Here is a 21,990-nt window from a genome sequence, read left to right on the forward strand (position 1 = left end):
ACCATGTTCTTCTCATCCATCATGACATGGAGCAAAAAATGAGATGGAAATACATAAGCCAGAGAAATAAACAAATTGAATGGAAAATACACATAGAATTACTCATCCCAGCATGATGTAATAGAAAAAAAGCATTGAGCTGGGAGTCAAGAGACCTCCTAAGTTCTATTTCTGATGATTACATGAACTTTCTCTGTAATTCTGGGTAAGTGGCTTTGTCTCTCTGGACCTCCGTTGCATCACCTTCTAATGAGAGTGTTGAATCTCCCAAGTCCCTCTAAGGGTCTATGCAAAATGGATCCTGGTAAAGAGCTTCCACAATCTGATTTGAGAGACAATATAGAGTAGAAAGTTGCCAGGAATGAATCTTACATCAATTTAACTACTTGTAAGTAAAAAAGAAAAGATTTTTTCTCCAGTTTCATTGAAATATCATTGACCTACATATTGACCTATAAATTTAAAGCATACAGCATAGTAGTTTGACTTACAGATGTGAAATGATAAGGCAATAGGTTTCATTAGCAGCATCCGTCACGTCCTGTAGATACAATAAAAAAGGAAAAGAAGTTCTTCCTCGTGATGACAATTCTTAGAATCGACCTCCTTAACAAATGTCCTGTACATTATACAGCAGCGTTAACTCTAGTCCTCACACTGTGTTTTACCTCCCTAGAACTTACGTTGTAACTAGAAGTTGGTACCTTTGACCAACTAACTGCAAAGATTTAGTCATTTGTATTGTATCTTAACAATGACCTGTAGCAGAGTTTATAAATTAAACAAAAGATACAGTCTCATTTGGGGGCAGATTAACTGAAAGAGTGAAATTTTACTGCAAGAATTTAGTTATAAACCTCAGTTTTAATATTTGCATGTGCTTCTTAGCTCTTGAAATTTGTTCCCGAAAAAAGTGACATTGACCTGTTGGAGGAACATAAGCATGAACTGGATCGGATGGCCAAGGCTGATAGATTCCTTTTCGAAATGAGCCGGTGAGTTTGAAAACGCCTAAGACATGAACATGCCCTTTACCTCTCTCAGGAAGATAAACTTTTGATTCTGGTTGAATTAATTGGGCCAGTAACCTGGCTTCACTAAAAGCCTTTTTAAATTACAAAATCTTCTTAAGTCAGAACTATGTGGAATTTGTTTTGTTTATGGGAGTTCTTGCCTATGGGTGAGCCAGGGCTATTTTTCTTCATAATTACCTTTGGTTCTGGACCTAAACAAGTCATAACTTTTCCTGGTTCCAGTCAGTGTCTCCCTCCACCCCCCACCCCCGCACTTTGACTGCTATGGGATTATATCTCCCTTCTCTCTGTAGCCCAGCATCTCAGAAAATGGGCAGACCCAGCAGTGTCGACCTGGAGCCCACATGAATGAACAACTAGGGTCTGGATGTCAAATCATGACACATGCAGACATCTCTAATCAGTCATGGCACACTTCCCACAGAGTCTTGGCAAGCATTCTCAACCCTTCTCCAGAAAACCCAGAGGCAGCCACTGCTTCATAATTTTGTTTGGCATGTGAGCTTGAGTCTGTTTGCCATCCCAGGCCTGAAAAAATTGATTCTGCATTAGAAAAGGACCAGTGGTGCCGAGACTCTCCTTCGACCCCAGGGCAGAGCTCTTCCCCTAAGTACCAAAGGCCTATGAGTGTAGCCAAGGTGAACATGGCTCTCACTCTACATTTCTGCCATATCTAGACTTATTTTTGTTGTTCCATCTCACCTTGCTGTGGGGAAGAATACCGCTATAGGACAAAGGATGGTTTTGGAATTTTGACTGGTGTGCCCAGCAAGCCTGTGTGTGGATAAATAGATGGTCACCCACATTGGCTGCCATTTTGTAATTGTCTAGACCTGTGCATGCATCACCCCCCTTGATCCTTCTATCAGCGCCACCAGGAGGGCTGTTGGGTAGGGAGGTATTCTCTTCCATCTAATGGAGGAATTTAGTTACCTGTTGAAGGTCACCTACCAAGAGGAGAACCTAGGCTGCAAATGCAGGTCTGTTTGATTGGATGGGGCTACTGGGCTGAAGTTTCCCACAGAGAGCAGCTAAGGCAGTGATTTGAGTTCAGAAGGTCTTGGCAAGAGTGCCTGCGCTCCCCCTCTCAGCAGCAGCAACTTATCTTAGTGGTGACCAGAGGCCAGTTTGCATCCTCTTATCGCTGGTCACTAGTTGCTATCTTGGAAGGCAGAGCCTGCCAGCCCTGAGGAGAGCAGAAAGGGAGCTAGCTGTAAAGAAGGGATCATTTGGGGACATGAGTGGGAAGAGGATGATATGAGGAGAGGTTGATGGACACGAGTTTTACTCTGTAGCTTTGCTGGAGGCAAACTTTGTGGAAAGTTAAGCATGGGAGAAACATAAGAAACAGCCCCTCACTTGCCCAGAACAGGGGGTAGGCTTTACATTTTCATTCCTTTTTTTTTTTTTTTTTTAATTTTATTTATTTATTCGACAGAGAGAGAGAGAGATCACAAGTAGGCAGAGAGGCAGGCAGGGAGAGGAGGAAGCAGGCTCACTGCTGAGCAGAGAGCCCGATGCGGGGCTCGATCCCAGGACCCTGAGATCATGACCTGAGCCGAAGGCAGAGGCTTAACCCACTGAGCCACCCAGGTGCCCCCATTTTCATTCCTTTTTATCTCCTCTGTTCACAAGAGTTCCTGGGACTCTGAGGAAGGGGAGGGGACAACTTTCCTTTTCTTTCAGCAGTTGCCTGATCTGTTTAGAGCTAAGGACCCTACGGCCATTGCCCAAATACTCCGGCGGTCAGAGGGAAGTGGGCTCTCCAGACAAAGTGGCCTCATTTCCTGTGCTCCTGTCCATACGAGGAACAAGGAATTGTGTGTGCGTGTGTGTGTGTGTATGTGTGTGTGTGTTGGGGGGTGTGTACTCTAAGGTACCTCCGCCTCCATATCCACTGAGTGAACATAGACGTCATAAGTAAATAAATGTTCATCAGTCCGTGCTTGCTCTTATAGAATTAACCACTATCAGCAAAGACTCCAATCGCTGTACTTCAAAAAGAAGTTTGCAGAGCGTGTGGCAGAAGTGAAACCTAAAGTAGAAGGTAAAGTCAGGCCTCCAGATTGAAAATGATGTTCATCATAAGTGCCTGTTTGCAAGTACAGTCCAAGTGCAGATAGTAAACAGGATCCCTTGGGTGATTTTTTTTTTTTTTTCCTTAAAATCTTCTGGACTTGTGGTGGCTAATTACATAAGGTCCATACCTAGCCCTCTGACCTAGCCTGGCTTCTGGAGAAGTGGGCTTTTAACTTCCTGGGTGTTGGTAAGACACATATTTGACCACCACTAGCCAGGAGTCTGTAACTAGCTTTATCACAGTGGTGCTATACTGGTATTTTTAAGGGAACATTTCAGGCTGTTAAATTTTTAAGTGTTTGAAACATGGGCAGCTGCAGAGCACAGCCACAGAATGCGGGCTGGACTCAGGACCCTGCTCAAGCCCCAGTCCCTGGTCATACCCGCAAGCTGCTACATGAAACACATTTGGCCAGGGCGGGGGGGTTTGTCACTGGAATTGCTCAGTAATCCTGTTGATCTGAGTCGTACCAGGCAAGAAAGTGTTTGCAGCGGAATGTGGGAAATGCAGTCCCTTTCTATGTATTCTTAACTGCATACAGTCAGTGAATCAGCCAGGAAAAAGACTAGGAAAGCAGAGGATTGTGCAGCTACCGTGGGTCTGTTGAACAACATCACTGGCTCTCCCCTCGCTCTCTGCTGCTAGTTGAGGTGTTTTGTAAGTGCTCCCTGGTCGTCCAGCGACCCAGGCTTACCTCTTCAGTATCTGCTGTCGGGTGTGTGGGTTAGGATGGGTGTCACTGAGGTGTCTCGCTGGTGGTAGTTGTGGTTACGTGTGCTTTATTTTGAAGCAATCCGTTCTGGCTCAGAAGAGTTGTTCAGGAGCAGTGCCTTGAAGCAGCTGCTAGAAGTGGTTTTGGCATTTGGAAATTACATGAATAAAGGCCAAAGAGGCAATGCATACGGATTCAAGATATCCAGCCTAAACAAGATTGCTGACACAAAATCCAGTATTGACAAGTAAGTACGGATTCTTCCAACATTTGGAGGCCCCTGGAGCTGAAGTCAGGACCCCTCCTGGCCTCCTGAGTCTCCCTAATGCTGCAGCCTCTGGTGTGCTTGACTCTCGCGCATGCTCCTTCCCTCTACAGCATCGACTTCTCTCTTCTCTCCTAATTACAAATAACCCAGAATTCCCATCGGGCTTATTATCCTTCATCCATTTTCAGTCCCCAGGCAGATAGCATCTAGTCTAAGTTTTGGGGTTTTTTGGATAAACTTTGTATTATAGTGTAATACACTAAAGACAAGGTCGTCAGTCAGAAATGCACCTCCGGATGAGTTTTCACACACTGAACCTCTGTATGACTAGTGCCCAGATCCAGAAACAGACTGTGACCCGCATGCTAATGGTCTCCTCGTGACCCTTCCCAGGCATGACCCCCTCCACAGAGAACTGCATTCCAGGGAAAAGAAAAAAACTGAAAGCTGATGATAGAATGTGAAGTTTGTTAGGGTTTTAGGTATGCCTTCCATCCTTTATACATTGACGCTAGCAGCTATAAAAAATTATGAGGTATAAATGCAGTTTGGCTGTTGGTATTAAGCTGCTCCTTTCAAGACTCCTCTAAATGTTTCCTAGAGAGTGTTTTAGGTGAATGGATTCTTGTTAGAAACACCGAGGTGAAAAGTGCTCTGCTGTCATTAACAGGTAGGCTCATTAGGCATAAAACACTAGTTTCCCAGGGAGCTCTGTTCCGCCAAGGCTCTTCCTGACTTCAGAGCAATTTGCACAATTGTTTCTAAGGTGAACTTCCCTGCGTCCAAATTCTTCTTAGAAATATGGGCTGTTCACCCTAATTATTCCCGACTAGTAAGGCTCTTTACTCTGTGTTTTCTGTGAGATTAGTGACGCAGAGCATTATGGCCACCCTGAATCGATCCTATAAGAAATAAGCAATATGTTGAGTTGTAGGGCTAAACCTTAATTTTGCATTCTGTAGAGATAGATTAACAAAGGGCAGCTGTGCAATCACCACCTTATTTTTAACGTAAGCCCTTGATCCTTCCAGAGCACTTTTGTATTGATAGTGCGGAGTACACAGGCCAAAGGGCTGTAGCACCTGTTGTCAGATAAAGAAACTGAGGCAGTGTCAAGTGGCTCCTTTAGCTTGCCTAAGATCGCAAGCAAGGTATTTGCCTCACGGGTATTTGACACCTGTTCTCTTATCCTCAGCTCTACTCCGGCAACACATGGACCTTATTTGGAAGGTGTAGTAGATAGCTGCAACGTCTTACTTGCATATGAAGGGCAGTCACCTTTTTAAGGGTGTTCTCTTCAACTCGGCTTGCAAGTTAAAGAGGAAGGAGACCCTCACTACCAGTTAGTCCTCTCTCTCTCCCTCTCTCCCTCTTTGCCCCTCCCTCTCCCCCTCCCCTTCCCTTTCTCCCTCTCTCCCCCTCCCTCCCCTCTCTCTATCCCCCCCACCTTTCCCCCCTACCCCTTCCCTTTCTCCCTCTCCTCCCTCCTCCTTCTCTGCCTTCTCTCTCTCTCCCTCTCTCTCCCCCTCCCTTTCTACATTCTCTGTCTCTCTCTCTTTCCCTTGATACCCTCTGCCCCCTCATTACTGATAACCTGGCACTTACTCTGAGATTATCTGCTTGTTGAAGTTACCGTAGAATTTAATATGCAGGCCTTTTCAAAATAATAAATTAAAAACATTTCTGATCTCTTTTTCCTCTTCTTCCTGTGAATGTTTTGTCCCTGGAAATAGTACCCCGGTGTCTTGTAAACCCATAGTGCCTAGCAGAGTGCCTTGTTTATAAGCAGTCACTCAGGAACTACTCAGTTGACGCTAATCAAACTGCGCAAGGGTGGGACAGTTAGCCATGAAGGGTGCATTCACTCTGCTTCCCTTGTTTCCCGTCATACTGATGAGTAATCACGTGTGTGGCTGTTGGCTGGTTTTTCATTCTTCAAGAATTTATATTCAATCCAACAAGGTATTATTTGGATAGCAAACAAATGTGAATGTTCTGATCTAGCATGAAGTCTTTCTACACTAAGAAAAGTATATGTGGTTACTTGGATTTAGTTTCTCTAAATAACAAAGCATCTCTGTGAAAGAGTGAAGAAAATGGCTCTACCTTTTCTTGTAATGGCCACTGGGGTTTGGCTCCCTTGGGTGGACACCGAGATTCTGTGAGCAGCAAAATTGAAATGGAAGGCTAACAGCTTGATATCTACAAAGTAAACGGCCAGAATCACTAGCCACTACTTTACTTTGCTGCGCTATTGTTTTCTAATTACTTATTGAGAGCAAGAAAAATGAAGGAAAAGTTTTTCTCACACGTGGGCCAGTTGACTCAGAGGAATGGGATCGCACTGACTTCTGTGAAGATGCAGGGACAACCAGAAATGAAAACCATTTCGTTATTATGGGAAAGAAAATTATTTGCCAAGTCTGCTTCATTCGAGGTGGGGATGGGTGAGGCTGTTGTGATTTAGCATCATAAATTAGCAGCCTGCCTAAAAATTATGACCGTGTCTTTAAAGAAATACATTTATGTCCTCTTGATTATGGTAACTTTCAGTAGACCAGCGGTTCGTGATCCTGGCTCTTAGAATTCCTGGGGAGTTTTTAAAAATACCCGTGCCTGGCCCCACCCCCATCTCAGGCCCCGGCATCTGGGACCAGGTGACTGTAATGTGCGTTGGAGTCGGGGACAACGGGACCAGACCACCACAGCTTGGCCTAACAGGCAGTGTTATCAGGCATCCACTGTTTCAATCCAGGTCAGTCAGGGTTCAGGTCTGTCACCACCAAAGAGGGAGCTGGGTTGTAGAGGTAGGAGCTGAAGTGTTGCTAACATTAGGAAATGGATTCTTGGCTGCAAAGATGTCATTGCCGTGACGGCACAGTCCTGGTCCACGTCCAGACCCAGCCCTAAAGCAGGTGACCTTCTAGCTTTCTGACCACCCTTTGCTACACCAGCAAAATACATGAGTCCGAGGGGACAAAAGCTAGCAAAATAAATGAATCAGGGGAGAAAAGTTATCATAGAGTTGAAAAAGCTTAAATGAGAATTATCAATAAATTCTTATCAGTGAGTCACTGCTCTGTACTTTTATATTTAAAAAGTAGCTGTACTTTTTAGTAAATTAAGCACCCCTCAGTCCCTACCGCCCCACCCCCACCCCGGTTATTGTGAGCCTCTGAGCACACCTTGTCTTTGGTAGGTATGTCCCTATTGACAAGGGTTCCTATTCATTTCCATCATCCACATTTTGAAAGATGCTCTTTATGAGCCAAAGTAGTAAATCTTGTCCCCTTCCTTTTTGAAGATACTGGCTTCCTTTTACATAAAGTTGTGTAAATCTCATGTAGGCTCTCCCCTGTTCCCTTCTCTTGAGGATCCCTGTTAAAAGAATCTCCAAATCCTGAAGTGAACCCAGGAATATGGCATTCTTGCAGGTTCAGCCACTTGCACAGGCAAACCAGGTACGGATATTAAGCATGCCTAATACTTTTCCTTTTTTTAATTGTAGGAACATCACACTTTTGCACTATCTCATAACTATTGTGGAAAATAAATACCCCAAGGTCCTCAATCTGAATGAAGAACTGCGGGACATTCCTCACGCAGCAAAAGTAAAGTGAGTCCTTCCATGGAATTGTCTTAGTTTTTTTTTTTTTTTTAATCACTTGGACTGTGCTTTAGCCATTGAGGCAGTTAGCTGGCATTGCATGAAGAGGCTCCTTCCGTTTGCTTTCCCCTGAATAGCATATGAAGTAAAGCTTGAATCCTATCCAAGTCACTGAAATATGCTACATGGTTTTGAACATATATATACATATATATATATGTATATATATACGTTTTTCTAGCTTCTTTGGACTACTCCTGCATGTAATTTTTAACTTCCAGAAAACCTTATTTTCTGAGTTATTAAGAGGATTATAAAGGAATGTGGTTTCGCTTGTACTTTTAAAAGGTCCTTCTATTCAATACAGGTAGGAACACCCTTAGTTAACGAGGATACATAGCTAAGCAAATAGAACCTAAATGTCAGGGCATTGCTAGTAATTTTCACATGTGCACACACACTCAGAAACCAAGGCAGCCTTTTAATGGAAAGCAGTCTTTATGTAAATGAAGGAACTAAAAATAAAATGGAAAGTTGCCAAACTTTCACCACAGACTTCACACCACTTTTCAGAGACTGAAGAGCAGGCAGTTTTCCTTGTTGTTCTTCCCTCCTCCTTTTGGCCCTTTAAAAATATACATGTGTATTTAAAACTGCATCTTTTTTGCAGTGAATTTGAAAAGAATGATGATGAACAGGCTAGTTTTTTCCCTCTTTTTGTAGAATTTGGTAGAAATATGAGATATGAAATGAAAATGTTAAATGAAACATTGATGAATTTGTTTACATCTGAATTATCTAAGAGGATTGTATTACAATCTCTGAGGTTTTAAAAGCCATCAAATAGAAAGTTTTATAGGAGAAACCCAGAAAACTTTCTCTCTACAAAAAGATAATGAAATCTAGTTAGTATAACTTTAAGAAATATCATTGTGATTGAAATTTAAGCCATCCCCAGGTGCCCGGCTGTCTCAGCACAGTCAGCCACTCTTGATATCAGGGTTGAGTTCGCCCCCCATGATGGGTATAGAGAGTACTTAAAAATAAATCCTTTTTTTTTAAAAAAAAAAGTTTAAGCCATCACCTTGTAATATTCATATGACCACAACTTTAGTGAAAAGCAATGCACTCTAATTACAAAGAGTACAATATGAGCATGAATGCGGATAAGACAGCTTCTTTTATTTGTTCAAGGGGAGCCATGTATGGCAAAAAATTAATTTCCACGTAGAATAATTTGCTTTAAGTGAGATTTTCTTGTGAGATTGAAAAATACATGAAGTATTTTTGTATAGATGGGAGACATTTCTACTCTGCTCTTTTTAATCTATAAAATACACCTGCTGTCCATGGAAAACAGAAACCATAATTCCGTATCTAAATTCCCTAAGCTTAAAATGTCACCTTTCTGTGAGATCGGAGCAGGAAGGGAATTATAAACACTTAAAATAAACTAGTGTGGACTTCCAGGCATGAGATATGTAAACCCATCATCTGTTCAATACGTGTAAGTCACATGTTGGTCACTAAAATGTTACTATTTGCAACAGCATGACTGAGCTGGACAAAGAAATAAGTACCCTGAGAAGTGGCCTGAAAGCAGTAGAGCTGGTGAGTATGTGTTTCTTCTTACTCGCAATCTCTTCACTATCTCTGGTGCTGATGGTGTCCAGCAAGGCGGGATGCCTGGGATAAATGTGGCGTAGATCAAAATATTGATTAAAAAAATAACAAAGTAGGAAAACAAGAGCAGTAAAGAAGCAAAGGTGGGTTGTGTCACGCTAGTGACTCAGCTCCAGGACATCGTAGGGGTCTCGCGGGAGCAGGAACTGGGGAGCTAGACCTAGGGTTACACTGGTTTCCTGCCTGTAAGGCAGGGCTCATTAAAGTGTGTTGTGCTAGATAATCCTCAAGGATCCTCTCTGTGTCCAGGTTCTGTTAATAAGCGATGTTCTTTCTTAGCAGAGCAGTGGAATACCTCTGTTGTCTCGGAGTTGGTCCTCTGGGGAGGATTTATTGAACAGACTTTTGGGTGTACGGTCCATTCTCAAGGCCAGGGGTCATGATGATTCAGAATCCTTGCCCTCCCGGTGTGGCAGTGGCCAAGAGCACTCGTTCTGCTCTTGAGAACACATCCAGATAAGCACAGTGATTACAGAGGTGCCTTGAGGAAGAAGGGTGGATTTAAGTTAGTCCAAAGCTTATGGAATGACTGGCATTTATTAGAGGAAGCTTCTCTTCTGGAGGAGATGAACTTTGAGCTGTGACTTAGAGGGGTGGGGTGAACTCACAGACACAGCAATGAGGTTGTCCCTGGGGCCAGGCCTCCGTGGAAGGAAAGCAGGCCGTGCCACTGGGCTTACTGGTGACCGCGGCACCCGAGCGCCACGTGGGCCCCACCCAGTGTGGCCTTGAGCCAGGAGGCGGGTCAGGACCAGAAGCCTGCTCAAGAGAGTGGTCGGAGATCCAGCCTGGCACTCGACAAAGGACACTGCTCCACGGGCAGCTTGGAAGGGTGCTCCTCTCTTAAGTCTCTTTCAGATCACTTCTCAGCAGTGCTATGAGGACCCTCCTCTTTTTTTATAGTAAAACTGTGCCGTAGAAAGCAGCTAACTTCATTAAAGACATAACTCTAATAAAAGTTATGTCTGATATTTTTCTGCTTGTTTTTAATAAATTAGGGAGCATAGAAGGCGGCTTCTTCTTTTTTTTTTTTTTTCCTTTTTGGGGGTTGGGGAATGCTCTTTCAAAAGTAAAGGAGATGAACTGAATGAAAGAAATCTTTTTCTGCCAACCCCAGTGGACCAAGGCACTGAGTGAGCAAGTGGGATGGTCTTTCTCAGATTACAGAGGCCTGCTGGTTAAGGGTGGTTGGGGATGAGACTTGTTTTATAGCCTTCACTTCGTTCCCATTTCCTCCCACTGGAAGGCTCTCTTGAGACGAGGTCACAGTTACGACAGTCTTAAAGCCTGGTAATGGTTGCTCTGACCTTTGCATCTCAGCTAGTTCAAGCAAGGCATGGGGAGGGGTCCTGGTGGGGAGGAAGTTTTGGGTTTGGGGCCTATTAAAAGTAGTTTTGCTGAATTCTCTCCAGCACTTGGGTCATGGACACTGTAACACTCTTTAACACAGAGACCTTTCCTGCCCCCCAATAGCATACATGTCACAATGTAGCACCAGAAGGAAATACTGGGAGGCAGACCTTGGCCTGTTTAAATATTCATGAGTCCTAATTGTGCTGGACACAAATGGATTATATAGTATGAAGATATCAAAGATGAAATTCTTAATTCAGTCTTTGAATGAAATGAGATTATACATGAATGAAATACTTCAAAATTGCTTTTCTATCTCTGTATCTCACATGTATACTTGCTGACTTTCAAGGCCAAAGTACTGGAATTGTGGCAATTTATTCCAATCAGAGCAGATTCCATATTTTATCTTTCCACTTATTTTGTTGGTTCTCATGGTGACATGGATATTGCCTGCTTTTTACAAGTGAAGAAACTGAGACCCAGGCCACTTGTCACAGATAAGAACCAAATCAGTGATGGAGCAGAATCAGAACCCACATCCTGTGACTTCTACACTCCTGCTCATTAGTGCCTCTGCCAAAGCAGTTACAGAAGAAAATAGATTCAGATCAAGTCAGTTGGTGCCCAGTGTGGTGGTGCTGAGACTGTGGAGTCAAACAGGCCTGAGTTCAAATTCTGGCTCTATCACAGATCAGCTTTGAGCTAATAATTTAATCCCTCTATACCTCAAGTTATGTATCTGTACAAGGAGGATAATAATCCCTCACTCAGAGGGTGGGATTAAGAAAGTGCATCTGGCAATGGTTGAAATTAATTACTAACATTAGATTTGAATAATCTGTGTGTTCATCACCCTGGTCATGGAGAATATGGGTAATTAATAATACACTAATACTCCTACCTGCCTGTTCACGGAAACAAAATAGATGGTAGACAATTAGGGTGCATGTAGTTGACATTCCACTGACCCAGATACCCTCATGTAGAAAGTCATTAGACTTGGCCAGAAGGAAAGAAGGAAAAACCAAGGAACCAGGATTCCCAGAATTCTGAGCACAGAATATCAACAATTAAACTCCCTTGCCTTCAGTCACTCACCTTTGGAATCCAATTTGCTCTCCTTATTTAACTTCTGTTAATTTTATCTAAATGCTCATGTACTTACATCCTAAAGCTAGTAATAAGAAATCACACTGTTAAAGTACTCAGGTGATCGGCTAAATGGCTATTTGCAAATAATGTGGGTGCATGTGGGCTTGGCTCTGGTGTGGTAGACGGAAGAGCCGGGGGAGCTAGGCTGCCACAAGGTGTTTCAGAGTAGGTGTTGATGTGTTTGCCATTCTGACTTGTTAAATTCGAGGTATATGGAAAATGAGGCAAGGTGTGTCTGCATTTGAAGGCTTCCTTGACATTGTCCACTTCCTGTGTTTAAGGAGCTAGAATATCAGAAATCTCAGCCCCCACAGCCCGGGGACAAGTTTGTGTCTGTTGTCAGCCAGTTCATCACAGTAGCCAGCTTCAGCTTCTCTGATGTGGAAGACCTTCTCGCAGAAGCTAAAGACCTGGTAAGTGTCCCCTTGTGTACTGAGTGTTGTTCAATATGCCTGATACCTGCAGATATTCAACATCTTTGTATCTAGGACTGTGATCAATTGAAACACACCCTTTTTGTCTAACTGGCCTGTGTTGCCTTTAGGTTAGCAAGACCTCAGGATATCTGGATGGTGTAAGACCAGTAAATATTTTGCAATTTTTTCATGGTTGATACTGGATTAAAGTACTTAACCTCTGGGAACCAGAAAAGAGTAGATCAGGCATTACCAAGGCCATGGTGTCCCAGTACCTATAAATTATATGCTGTCCTGAGACAGACTTAGGGCAGGAGATTCCCTCTGAAAATATCCAGCAGAACTTATTAAAGGAGATACATTTTAATTCAGAGCCTCATGACAAGAGGCATTTGTTTTTTGTTTTTTTTAAGATTTATTTATTTGACAGATAGAGATCACAAGTAGGCAGAGAGGCAGGCAGAGAGAGAGGAGGAAGCAGGCTCCCTGCTGAGCAGAGAGCCTGATGCGGGACTCGATCCCACGACCCTGGGATCATGACCCGAGCCAAAGGCAGAGGCTTTAACCCACTGAGCCACCCAGGCGCCTGAGGCATATGTTTTAATAATACAGTGCTTTAGGTTATTAGATTCTTGCTATTTCAAAATTTTGATTTTCTCTAAAGGAAAAATTTTCATTGGCTAATAACTAGAACTTCAGCTCCTCCCCACCCCCCATTTCCTCCTCCAAAATGAATACACATTTATATACATATGCATGTACACATCTTTTCTCTTACGCACCCCCCCCATTGTTAATAAGTTATCTTGAACCCCTACCCCGTCCTGTCAAGCTCTTCCACACTGCTCATTTTTCAGTTGCCACAATAGCCTTTTGCTTTAACTTTCTTTTGCTAACTTGAGTAATGGAAGTCATTTCACTGTAGTCGTCTATTTAGTTAATAGATATGGATGTTTGCTTATGTGTAGTGTACATAAACAACTGCTTACGGTTCAGAAAAAGACTGTATTAGGATACCTTAGCTAGTCTCAACTGTAAACTACACCTCCAACACAAGTAAATGGAAAGATACAACAAGTAAATGGAAAGATAATGTATGGTCAGAGGACTGCTGTTAGAAATCCAGCTTCTGCTGTCCCATGATTGATGTCAGCAGCCTCTGTGATAACCCCCGCCCTCACCCGTGTCTTACATATGCCTCACCACTTTGGATGATAGAGATCTATAAAGGAAGACACTCCCCAACCCCACCCTAACCAGGCAGTATAGAATCTACTTCCTTGAGGGCTCAAACATTTTTATAAGAATCAACCCTGCAGTTAATTTGTGGCATAAAAACACTCGCTCATGCACAACCTACTATTTTTTTTTTTTTTTTAATTTTAGTGTGGGAAATTTAGTCTGGGACTAGTTTTCTTCAGACCAAAATATACATGACTTCATCATCACTAGAATTCCTAGATAAAAAGATCATTCAGGATGGCTTGGAGTGCATGAACTTAAATGCTTTAGAGACTCAGTAGGCCATCCAATGCCATTTTGTTCATACCAGAACTTTTAGAAATTAGCTTATAAAGCCATGAAGGCAAGCTAGAGCTTTGTGTGTGGAGTATAAACAGAGTATTTTCCCCTAAAGAACTCTGATTTCTGGGGTGCCTGGGTGGCTCAGTGGGTTAAAGCCTCTGCGTTTGGCACAGGTCATGATCCCAGGGTACTGGGATCGAGCCCCACATCAAGCTCTCTGCTCAGCAGGGAGCCTGCTTCCCTTCCTCTCTCTCTGCCTGCCTCTCTTTCTACTTGTGATCTCTGTCTGTCAAATAAATAAAATCTTAAAAAAAAAAAAAACTGATTTCTTTTTTTTTTTTTTTTAATAAAAATTTTCTGTGTTTATTTGACAGAGACACAGCAAGAGGGAACACAAGCAGGGGGAATGGGAGAGGGAGGAGCCCTATTTCTTATACTAGGGAGCCCGACATGGGGCTTAATCCCAGGACCCTGGCATCATGACCTGAGCTGAAGGCAGACGCTTAACCAGCTGAGCACACAGGCAACCCAGAACTCTGGTTTCTAATAGAATATTTCCAAATAAGTAAAACATTGAGAACAACTCCTCAGTGAAGAGAGAAATGGCAAAAGAACATTTTTATTACAAATTTAAAGATATAACATGACAACTATAAGATGTCATATGCACACACATATAACTTTATAATTGTTTTATCTCAGAATAAATATTGATAGGGAATTGGAAGAAGGAGCCAAAAGGTGCTAAGATAAGTATAGGGGTTGTAATGGACAATATCATGATTGTAGTTAACACTGCTGCATGCTGTGTTTGAAAGTTACTAGGAAAGTAGACCCTTTTGTGTGTATCTGTATGGGGTGATGGATGTTAACCAAACTTGTTGTGGTGATCATTCACAATATACTGAAGTCAAGAATTATGCTGTACACCTTAATTTTATACAGAGCTATATGTCCATATATTTCAGTAAAACTAGGGGGGAAAAAAGAATAAATACTAAAAACATTTCCTATAGGGAGATAGTGTTACCGAAATATCAGAAAAAAATACAATAAAGGCAGATAATGCAAGAAAAATAAAAGCAACTATAAATTCTTGGGTTGGGGGCACTGCACCAATACTTCATAGTCTAAATGAAGAAAATTAGAAAAAAAGAAAAGAAAATTAGAGATCTGGAAAATGTTAAGTAGTTGATTAGGCATAGAGAATGAGAATTCATTTGACTCCGAAGCTGGAAACACCTTCCTTAGTAGCTTAGGAGTAACAGCATTAGATCTTTACAGAGGGAAGAAAATTTCTAACAAACAATATGACTGGCATTGAACATTTTTTTGGATAGTCATGATACTGCTAAGACTCCTAAAGTCACGCAGTCTCGAGTTATGAAGATAACTACCAGGAGAACTAAAACTAGGAGAGTACAGCATAGGAAATATAATCAGGAAAATTGTAATAACATTTGGTGACAGATGGGGATTGCACTTTTCCTGGTGGGCACTGAATACTGTATAGAATTGGTGAAACATTATGTTGTACACCTGAAACTAATATAACACTGTATGTTAATTATACTTCAGTTTAAAGAATTAAAATCTTAAATAAACTGACACATTGACCAACTCAAAGGAGGAAAAAATACTGAGGAGACTGGAAATAACTATTTTGTTATAAGAGACATATATTTGTATTAATTTTTTTATCTCTACCTTAATATTTTGCATTTTAGCTGTTTTGAGAGGATTTGCACCAAAAGGGATTCTCTCTAACAAAGAATTTGGAATAAATTTGTATTCTCAGTCATAAATTCGGTGTTGCATTAATGATTCTGTAGTCCGTGACTGTTTTCTAACTGAGGCCCAGGATATATCACAATGCTAGCGTTACTTAGGATTAGGAAAAGCAGCTAAGAAGCACTGGATCCCATTTGTTTTTGATATTAACCATATGGCACCAATAAATGATATTAAACTGCTTCAAAGAAAAGTTAAAAGTACAAGTTTCCCTACCCCTGCCGAGTTTGCTATTAGTTTTACGTCTTGAGTGCTCTGCCCTGTGATATTTTGCTTTCTCGTTTTTACTACTGTTTAGTTAATAAAAAGTCAGAGTAGGTAATCATTGGTGTTAAGCTGAAATGAGGTGGAAAAGAATAAATAGTTTCAAAAGCCGAGGAGTATTAAATTTTTTACTTCAGCACTGATTGATGGGCCTGTTCAGCAGCCACAGATAAATACAGGCTCATTGAACTCCAGCGAGTTATATTTGAGTCTTTCTGAACGTCACTGCTTCTAGAGAGATTTCTGTTTGATCACAGAATTCCTTTGGAACCCTGACCTTCTTAAGACTCCCCCCCGCTTTTTTTTCTTCCAGTTTACTAAAGCAGTGAAACATTTTGGGGAGGAGGCTGGCAAAATCCAGCCGGATGAGTTCTTTGGCATTTTTGATCAGTTTCTTCAAGCTGTGTCAGAAGCCAAACAAGAGAATGAAAACATGAGAAAGAAGAAGGAGGAGGAGGAACGCCGTGCTCGCATGGAAGCTCAGGTAAGATAATGAGGATCTCAGCCGTTTCCACCTCCTGGAAATCCCAGAGCGGCTGCTGCTTGGTGTGTAGACGGCGCTGTGATGTGCCAGCAGGAAGGAGGGCATCGAAGTACTCTCTAGAATGCTGCTCTGAGTTTGAGTCACTGTAAGTTTCTCTCAGGCAGTCAGGCAGTGTATGTCCAAAGACTGAAAAGATATATTTCTACATCCTCTGATCTGGAGTTTCATTTCCCAGAAATTATTATAAAGAAATAATCCTAAATTTGCCCAAAGAGAACCAACCACAATCTTTATAATAGCCCTCACATGGAAACAACCTGAATGTTTACCAACCAGGCATTAGCTTTAAATGGTGTAATAACTACCTAATGGAATATGCAGTCCTTGGAAGTAATGTTTTCAAAGAATATTTAATGATAAAAGAAAGTTTACAGAATTATTTCTGTGTAAATCTTTTTTTTTTTTTTTTTTTTTTTGGTAAGGTAAGTGTTAATAAGGAAAGTGATCGTGGTGGGGTATACCCCCAGCAGGCTCACAATGGTTAGCTCTTAACAGTAGGATTAAGGATGGTTTTCCCACCTTTGTTTATATGAATTGTGTAAATTTTCTATAATGCACGTATAATTTGGTTTTTAATAATAACTCATGTGTAGCCAGCTCCAGGCATCCACAGGAGATAGAAGCTAAGCCTTTGATGTGAGGAAAGTGGCCTTATGAGTGTTTGCTTTAGTCTCTCTATACTATCAAGTAAATAAAATATTTTCAAAAAAATCAAATATTTGGGCTCTGTTCAGTGATAACTTCCTGGTTCCATGATAGGCATAGGAATTATCCTAGTTGCTCTTGTTTTAACTAGAATATCATGAGGTTTACCTAGATTCTAGATGGTGAGTGTCTAATCTTCATTATTCATTGCTTCTACAATAGACCTCAAGTCCCAGTTCCCCGTCTCTTGTGAGGTCCAAGGGCATTAGCAGCTGTTGGATGCACATGGGTGACTGGAGTATGGCCATATTTCAAGGACTTCATCTCCACTGAAAACAAAACAACACTTTGACACTTTTGTAAAAGGTTGCTTTCTATTTGCAGCTCAAAGAACAACGTGAAAGGGAACGTAAAATGAGGAAAGCAAAAGAGAATAGTGAAGAGGGTGGAGAGTTCGATGACCTGGTTTCAGCTCTACGCTCAGGAGAAGTATTTGACAAAGACCTTTCTAAGCTGAAACGGAATCGCAAGCGTATTACCAACCAGATGACGGACAGCAGCCGAGAGAGACCAGTCACAAAACTTAATTTCTAATTTTCCTTGGATACTTTTTTTAGAAAGCTCATTAGCAGCCCTTTGAAGTGACTAGAACTTTTCATAACACTGCCTTGCAATCCAAACAGAGGCAATTTCTTCTTTCATCTGTGAGTGAATGTGTGAATGTGTGTGTATGTAAATGTATGTGTACATATATATTAAAAAAATGTATATAGAAGTCTGAGTGTTGTCTGGAGACCTATATGTATGGTTAAAAAAAAAATCTATGTTAATGTATGTACTCAGAAACCCTTTGTGTATGCATTTGTATTGAATATGGCTCATTTTCTTCCCCTGAACACCATGGCTGTTCAGAAGCACAATACAATCTCCTGAAAGAGGTGACAGAGACATTCCCTAGAGTAAAAAGGAAAAACAAAAGCAAAAAAAAAAGGCTTGAGAAATATTTTATGGTTTCCAAGCTTGGTATACTTTGAAATTATTTTCATTGGTAAAACTAGTGTTGGAAAAATATAGATTTAAAATGGTTTTTGATAGTTGACAATGTGACACTGGTGTATTGCATCAGTAATTGATAGGACCAGCTTAGAATTTCCGACATTGGTGTGGGGCTGTACTCTGTAAATGTTCATTGAGAACATCTTGCACACAATCTGAATTATGTAGAATGTCAATCAGACTTTTTTTGTATATTTAAAACTTGGGCATCAATTTTTTCCCCTAATTTCATCAAGTTCTCTGCCAAGCGCTCTTGAAGATTTATTTACATTGCTTTTGAAAAGAACACTATATATCTAAATGCAATTCATGCTCTTGTTAAAGAACAAGATTGCCAGAATGTGCTTGTTGTTCTAACAATATAGATATATAAACTTTAAAAATAAAATTTCCCACCCAAGACCTAAAAGGAGGAATTCTCTGACGGGATAAAAATTATTTAAAATTTTTTATGGGGTGCCTTTTTTTTTTCCTTTTTTTTTTTTTTTTCCCTATTTTCTAGGACAAGCTGCATCTTCTGTCAATATGGGTCTGGACTAAAGGACACTTAGTGGATGCACAAAATGTCAACATCGACAGAGATGCCAAGATCTATTTATCTCTAAGTATGTTTGAAGTGGTTTGTTGTTTATATGTTGTCATTTTAAATTGTGTGTCAGTAAAGCTACCTGTAAAATTTCAGTCCAAAAGATGAAGCTCTCAGGGAGAAATGAATAAAAACAATGAACATTAGAAAATAAAATATAGATGCTTACCATTAACCTACCAACTCTTAATATCCTTAAATTATATATAAAGAGGACTGTTACTTTCTTTTTTTTTTTTTGGCTTTGCTTTATTTATTTGTAGTGGGGGAGGGGGCTAAGATTCTCTCTTTTCTTTCTATCATTCGTGTTGTGGTTGGGTTTCCTGTGGAGAGAATAGTTTGTCCTGTTGCACTAGAACATTATTTACTCACTAAATTGAGTTTTTCAGTCAATTAACAAATATTTATTAAACACCTACTATGTGCCAGGCTTAGTAGGCTACAGTGAGAAGCAAGACAAAGTCCCTGCCCCAAGGAGCTTATGTTCTAATGGGGATAAAGGGGTGAACAGAATACCAATATGCACTGTACAGGAATCATGCTATTTAAAAATGATTTGTAGAAACTATAATGCTTAGTGCAGATGGGAAGGTCTCTGCACTATCTGAAAGCTGTGAAATAGTGCTCTAAGGGTGGTCAAGAGCAGTGGTTTTTACATTTTCCCCCCTCATTGCAAACTTAGAGACTTTGTACCCATTTTATGGAAGTGAATGACTAGCAAATAAGGTCATAAACTCACAGCAGAGGTTGTGCCCCCCAGCCCCCAGTAACCAAGGTCTGCAAATCCACCAGGTTAAAGGTGCAGACAGAGACTTTGCTCCAAGAGGCTTGGAGATGAGGAATGGGAGACAATGATGGATGTGTCTATTCCTTAACAAAAGTGCCTCTATCTTCTTTTCTATTTATAATAAGAGAAATTTGGTCTGGCTCAATTTTGGAACTGTATTTTGAAAATGGCTTTGTTTTACAGTTTAAGGAATGGACAAGTGGATGGAGAGTCACATAGAGGAGCAAGCCCATAGCGTGTCCCTCTTGCCCTTTGTAATCATCCTCATTTTGATTCGGCCATCCTGGTAGGCCTCCTTTACCGTTTCCATTTTGGTTTCTTTCCCCAAAAGCTTTGTGCAGGTAATTCCATGTGCCATTGTTGAAAAAAATCTACTTTTTAGATTGGTGCTGGTGTAAGTAGCCACTTTTCTCTCTTGGGTGTGTATTTTAAAGTTTTTTGTTTGTTTTTTTAAATTAATGCCAAAAAGAAAGCATTATAATTTGTAAACTTAATTATATGTCTTGTATCTTATTAGCTTAGTAGTTGGAACCTCTTAGTCTCTAGGTGCAAGACTGTTGTTATAGTACCAAGAAAAAAAATGTTGTATGTGTTATGAGATTGTACATTTTTTTAAAAAAACAATATGCAATAAAGAGATGAATTCATTGGGTGTATGTATATGCTTTCTATGAGTTACTAAAACAGCATTATCAAACTTCTTTGTACTATTAAATTTAAATATTGCCAATTGTTTCCTAAGTCAAGAGCACATACATATTTTTTAGCTTGTATGTACCAGACCTAGAATGGTAGTTTTCTGCTTTGGTAATATTCAATATGTTCACAGACTACTATATGCTACCTCTTTCTGTCACTTTTCTATAACCTCTTTAGTATGACTCCATAGAGTTACGGTTTCTCAGTATAGCTACTGGTGAAATTGTTCAGCTGGCAGTACAGAAAAGAATGTCTTGAGAATGAAAATCTTTTTCATTCTGAAGCATTTCCTTTATTTATTTATTTGTTTTTTGGGAAAGATTTTATTTGTTTGAGAGAGAGAACATGAGAGGGGGGAGGGTCAAAGGGAGAAGCAGACTCCCTGCTGAGCAGGGAGCCCAGTGCGGCAATCTATCCTGGGACTCCAGGATCATGGCCTGAGCCAAAGGCAGTCATTCAACCAAATGAGCCACCCAAGCACTCAGAAGCATTTCCTTTTTTTTTTTTTTTTTTAAGATTTTATTTATTTATTTGACAGAGAAATCACAAGTAGGCAGAGTGGGGAGGGAAGCAGGCCCCTCCTGTTGAGCAGAGAGCCCAACACAGGTCTCAATCCCAGGACCCTGGTCATGTCCTTAACCCAGCCTGGGAGCCACCCAGGTGCCCAGCATTTCCTTTTTTAAAATTAATTTATGATATAGGTCAATATGAGAAGTGTCACCTATACAGAGCAACGGATGTGTATTATATCCTTTGAAAATTGGGGCTTTTTCTTGGCCCCACATTGCCTGGCCATCCTCAGCCCAGTTTGAAGTCAAGCTGAAAACAGATTGTCCTGTGGTGAATAGCAGACTTAAGCACTTCTGATCTTTGGAATGGACTCATGATAGTCTTAAAATTGTCAACCATCTAATATTTCATCTAGTCCATGGATACTGCATGGTATCCAAAGACGACTGCTTTTCTCTTGCACAGGGCATTCCGATGGAAGAGAGCCTTCTGCGTTGTAGGCAGTTTTTTTCATTCCGTCCCACAAACTGAACATACAGTTAACAGTTTGTACATTTGAGTGTGGAGCTGTGTATAAAACCACCCAGACACTCCATTGTTCATGGAGTATTGATAGAAGTAGAGAAAAATATGAAACTTTCAGATCATTATGTTTCCTTTTATGTTTTCATTTTCCCTTAAAAAAATCATTGCTGGGGGAAAATGTGCTTCTGTTAAAGGGATGAAGCTATTTGAACCCTCCAGGGTTTCTGTAATCTAACATGGGCTTATGTGAGGCAAAAGGATAGTCTTAAATAAACTAGTTTAGACACAGTTATTCAAAAGATCAAGTTCTGAGTTTTCTGAATTTTTCTTCTTGTTCCTTTTTTTTTTTTTTTTAATAACATCAGCTGTTTCCTACCAAGTAGTAAACCTAAAATAAGAACTCCCAAGCTTTAATGGCTGCTTGATACCATTCAGTTCCAAATCACTAGCTAGCTTCAAGAACCACTGGACTGTGTGTACATCTGAAGTCAGGGTTCTAGGGCTTTCATTTATAGACCATCACCAAGTTGGGGTTGGTGCTCATTTTCTCAAAAGTGATATGTATACTGGTTTGTCTCTACATCCCTGTGCCCCTATTAATATGAACTCTACTGAAGTACAAAAACCTGCTGAGTCTACCATGAAGAGATGGTTTAAAATCTATAATTTTCTTTATCTTGGAGAAAGTTTGGAAGCCCTGGAGGAAGGAGTTTCCTGTTTATAAGGATTTTCATGTTTTCCATAGCAAAGA

At 40.8% G+C, this 21,990-nt stretch overlaps 1 protein-coding gene across 3 annotated transcripts in view; it reads left to right on the forward strand.

Moving 5' to 3' along the window:
* Window positions 1–20,157, forward strand: part of DAAM1 (dishevelled associated activator of morphogenesis 1) — a 165,461-nt gene extending 145,304 nt beyond the window's left edge. For all 3 annotated transcript variants that reach the window (XM_047737013.1, XM_047737014.1, XM_047737015.1), the window contains exons 18-25: window positions 889–995; window positions 2,993–3,081; window positions 3,905–4,073; window positions 7,603–7,710; window positions 9,252–9,312; window positions 12,174–12,305; window positions 16,201–16,371; window positions 17,461–20,157. In XM_047737013.1, coding sequence (XP_047592969.1) covers window positions 889–995; window positions 2,993–3,081; window positions 3,905–4,073; window positions 7,603–7,710; window positions 9,252–9,312; window positions 12,174–12,305; window positions 16,201–16,371; window positions 17,461–17,670 — 1,047 coding nt within the window. In that variant the 3' untranslated portion in view covers window positions 17,671–20,157. The remainder of the gene's footprint in view (window positions 1–888; window positions 996–2,992; window positions 3,082–3,904; window positions 4,074–7,602; window positions 7,711–9,251; window positions 9,313–12,173; window positions 12,306–16,200; window positions 16,372–17,460) is intronic.
* Window positions 20,158–21,990: the final 1,833 nt, after the last annotated feature.

This window comes from Lutra lutra, chromosome 7 (genome assembly GCF_902655055.1).
Source record: "Lutra lutra chromosome 7, mLutLut1.2, whole genome shotgun sequence".
Lineage (NCBI taxonomy): Eukaryota > Metazoa > Chordata > Mammalia > Carnivora > Mustelidae > Lutra > Lutra lutra.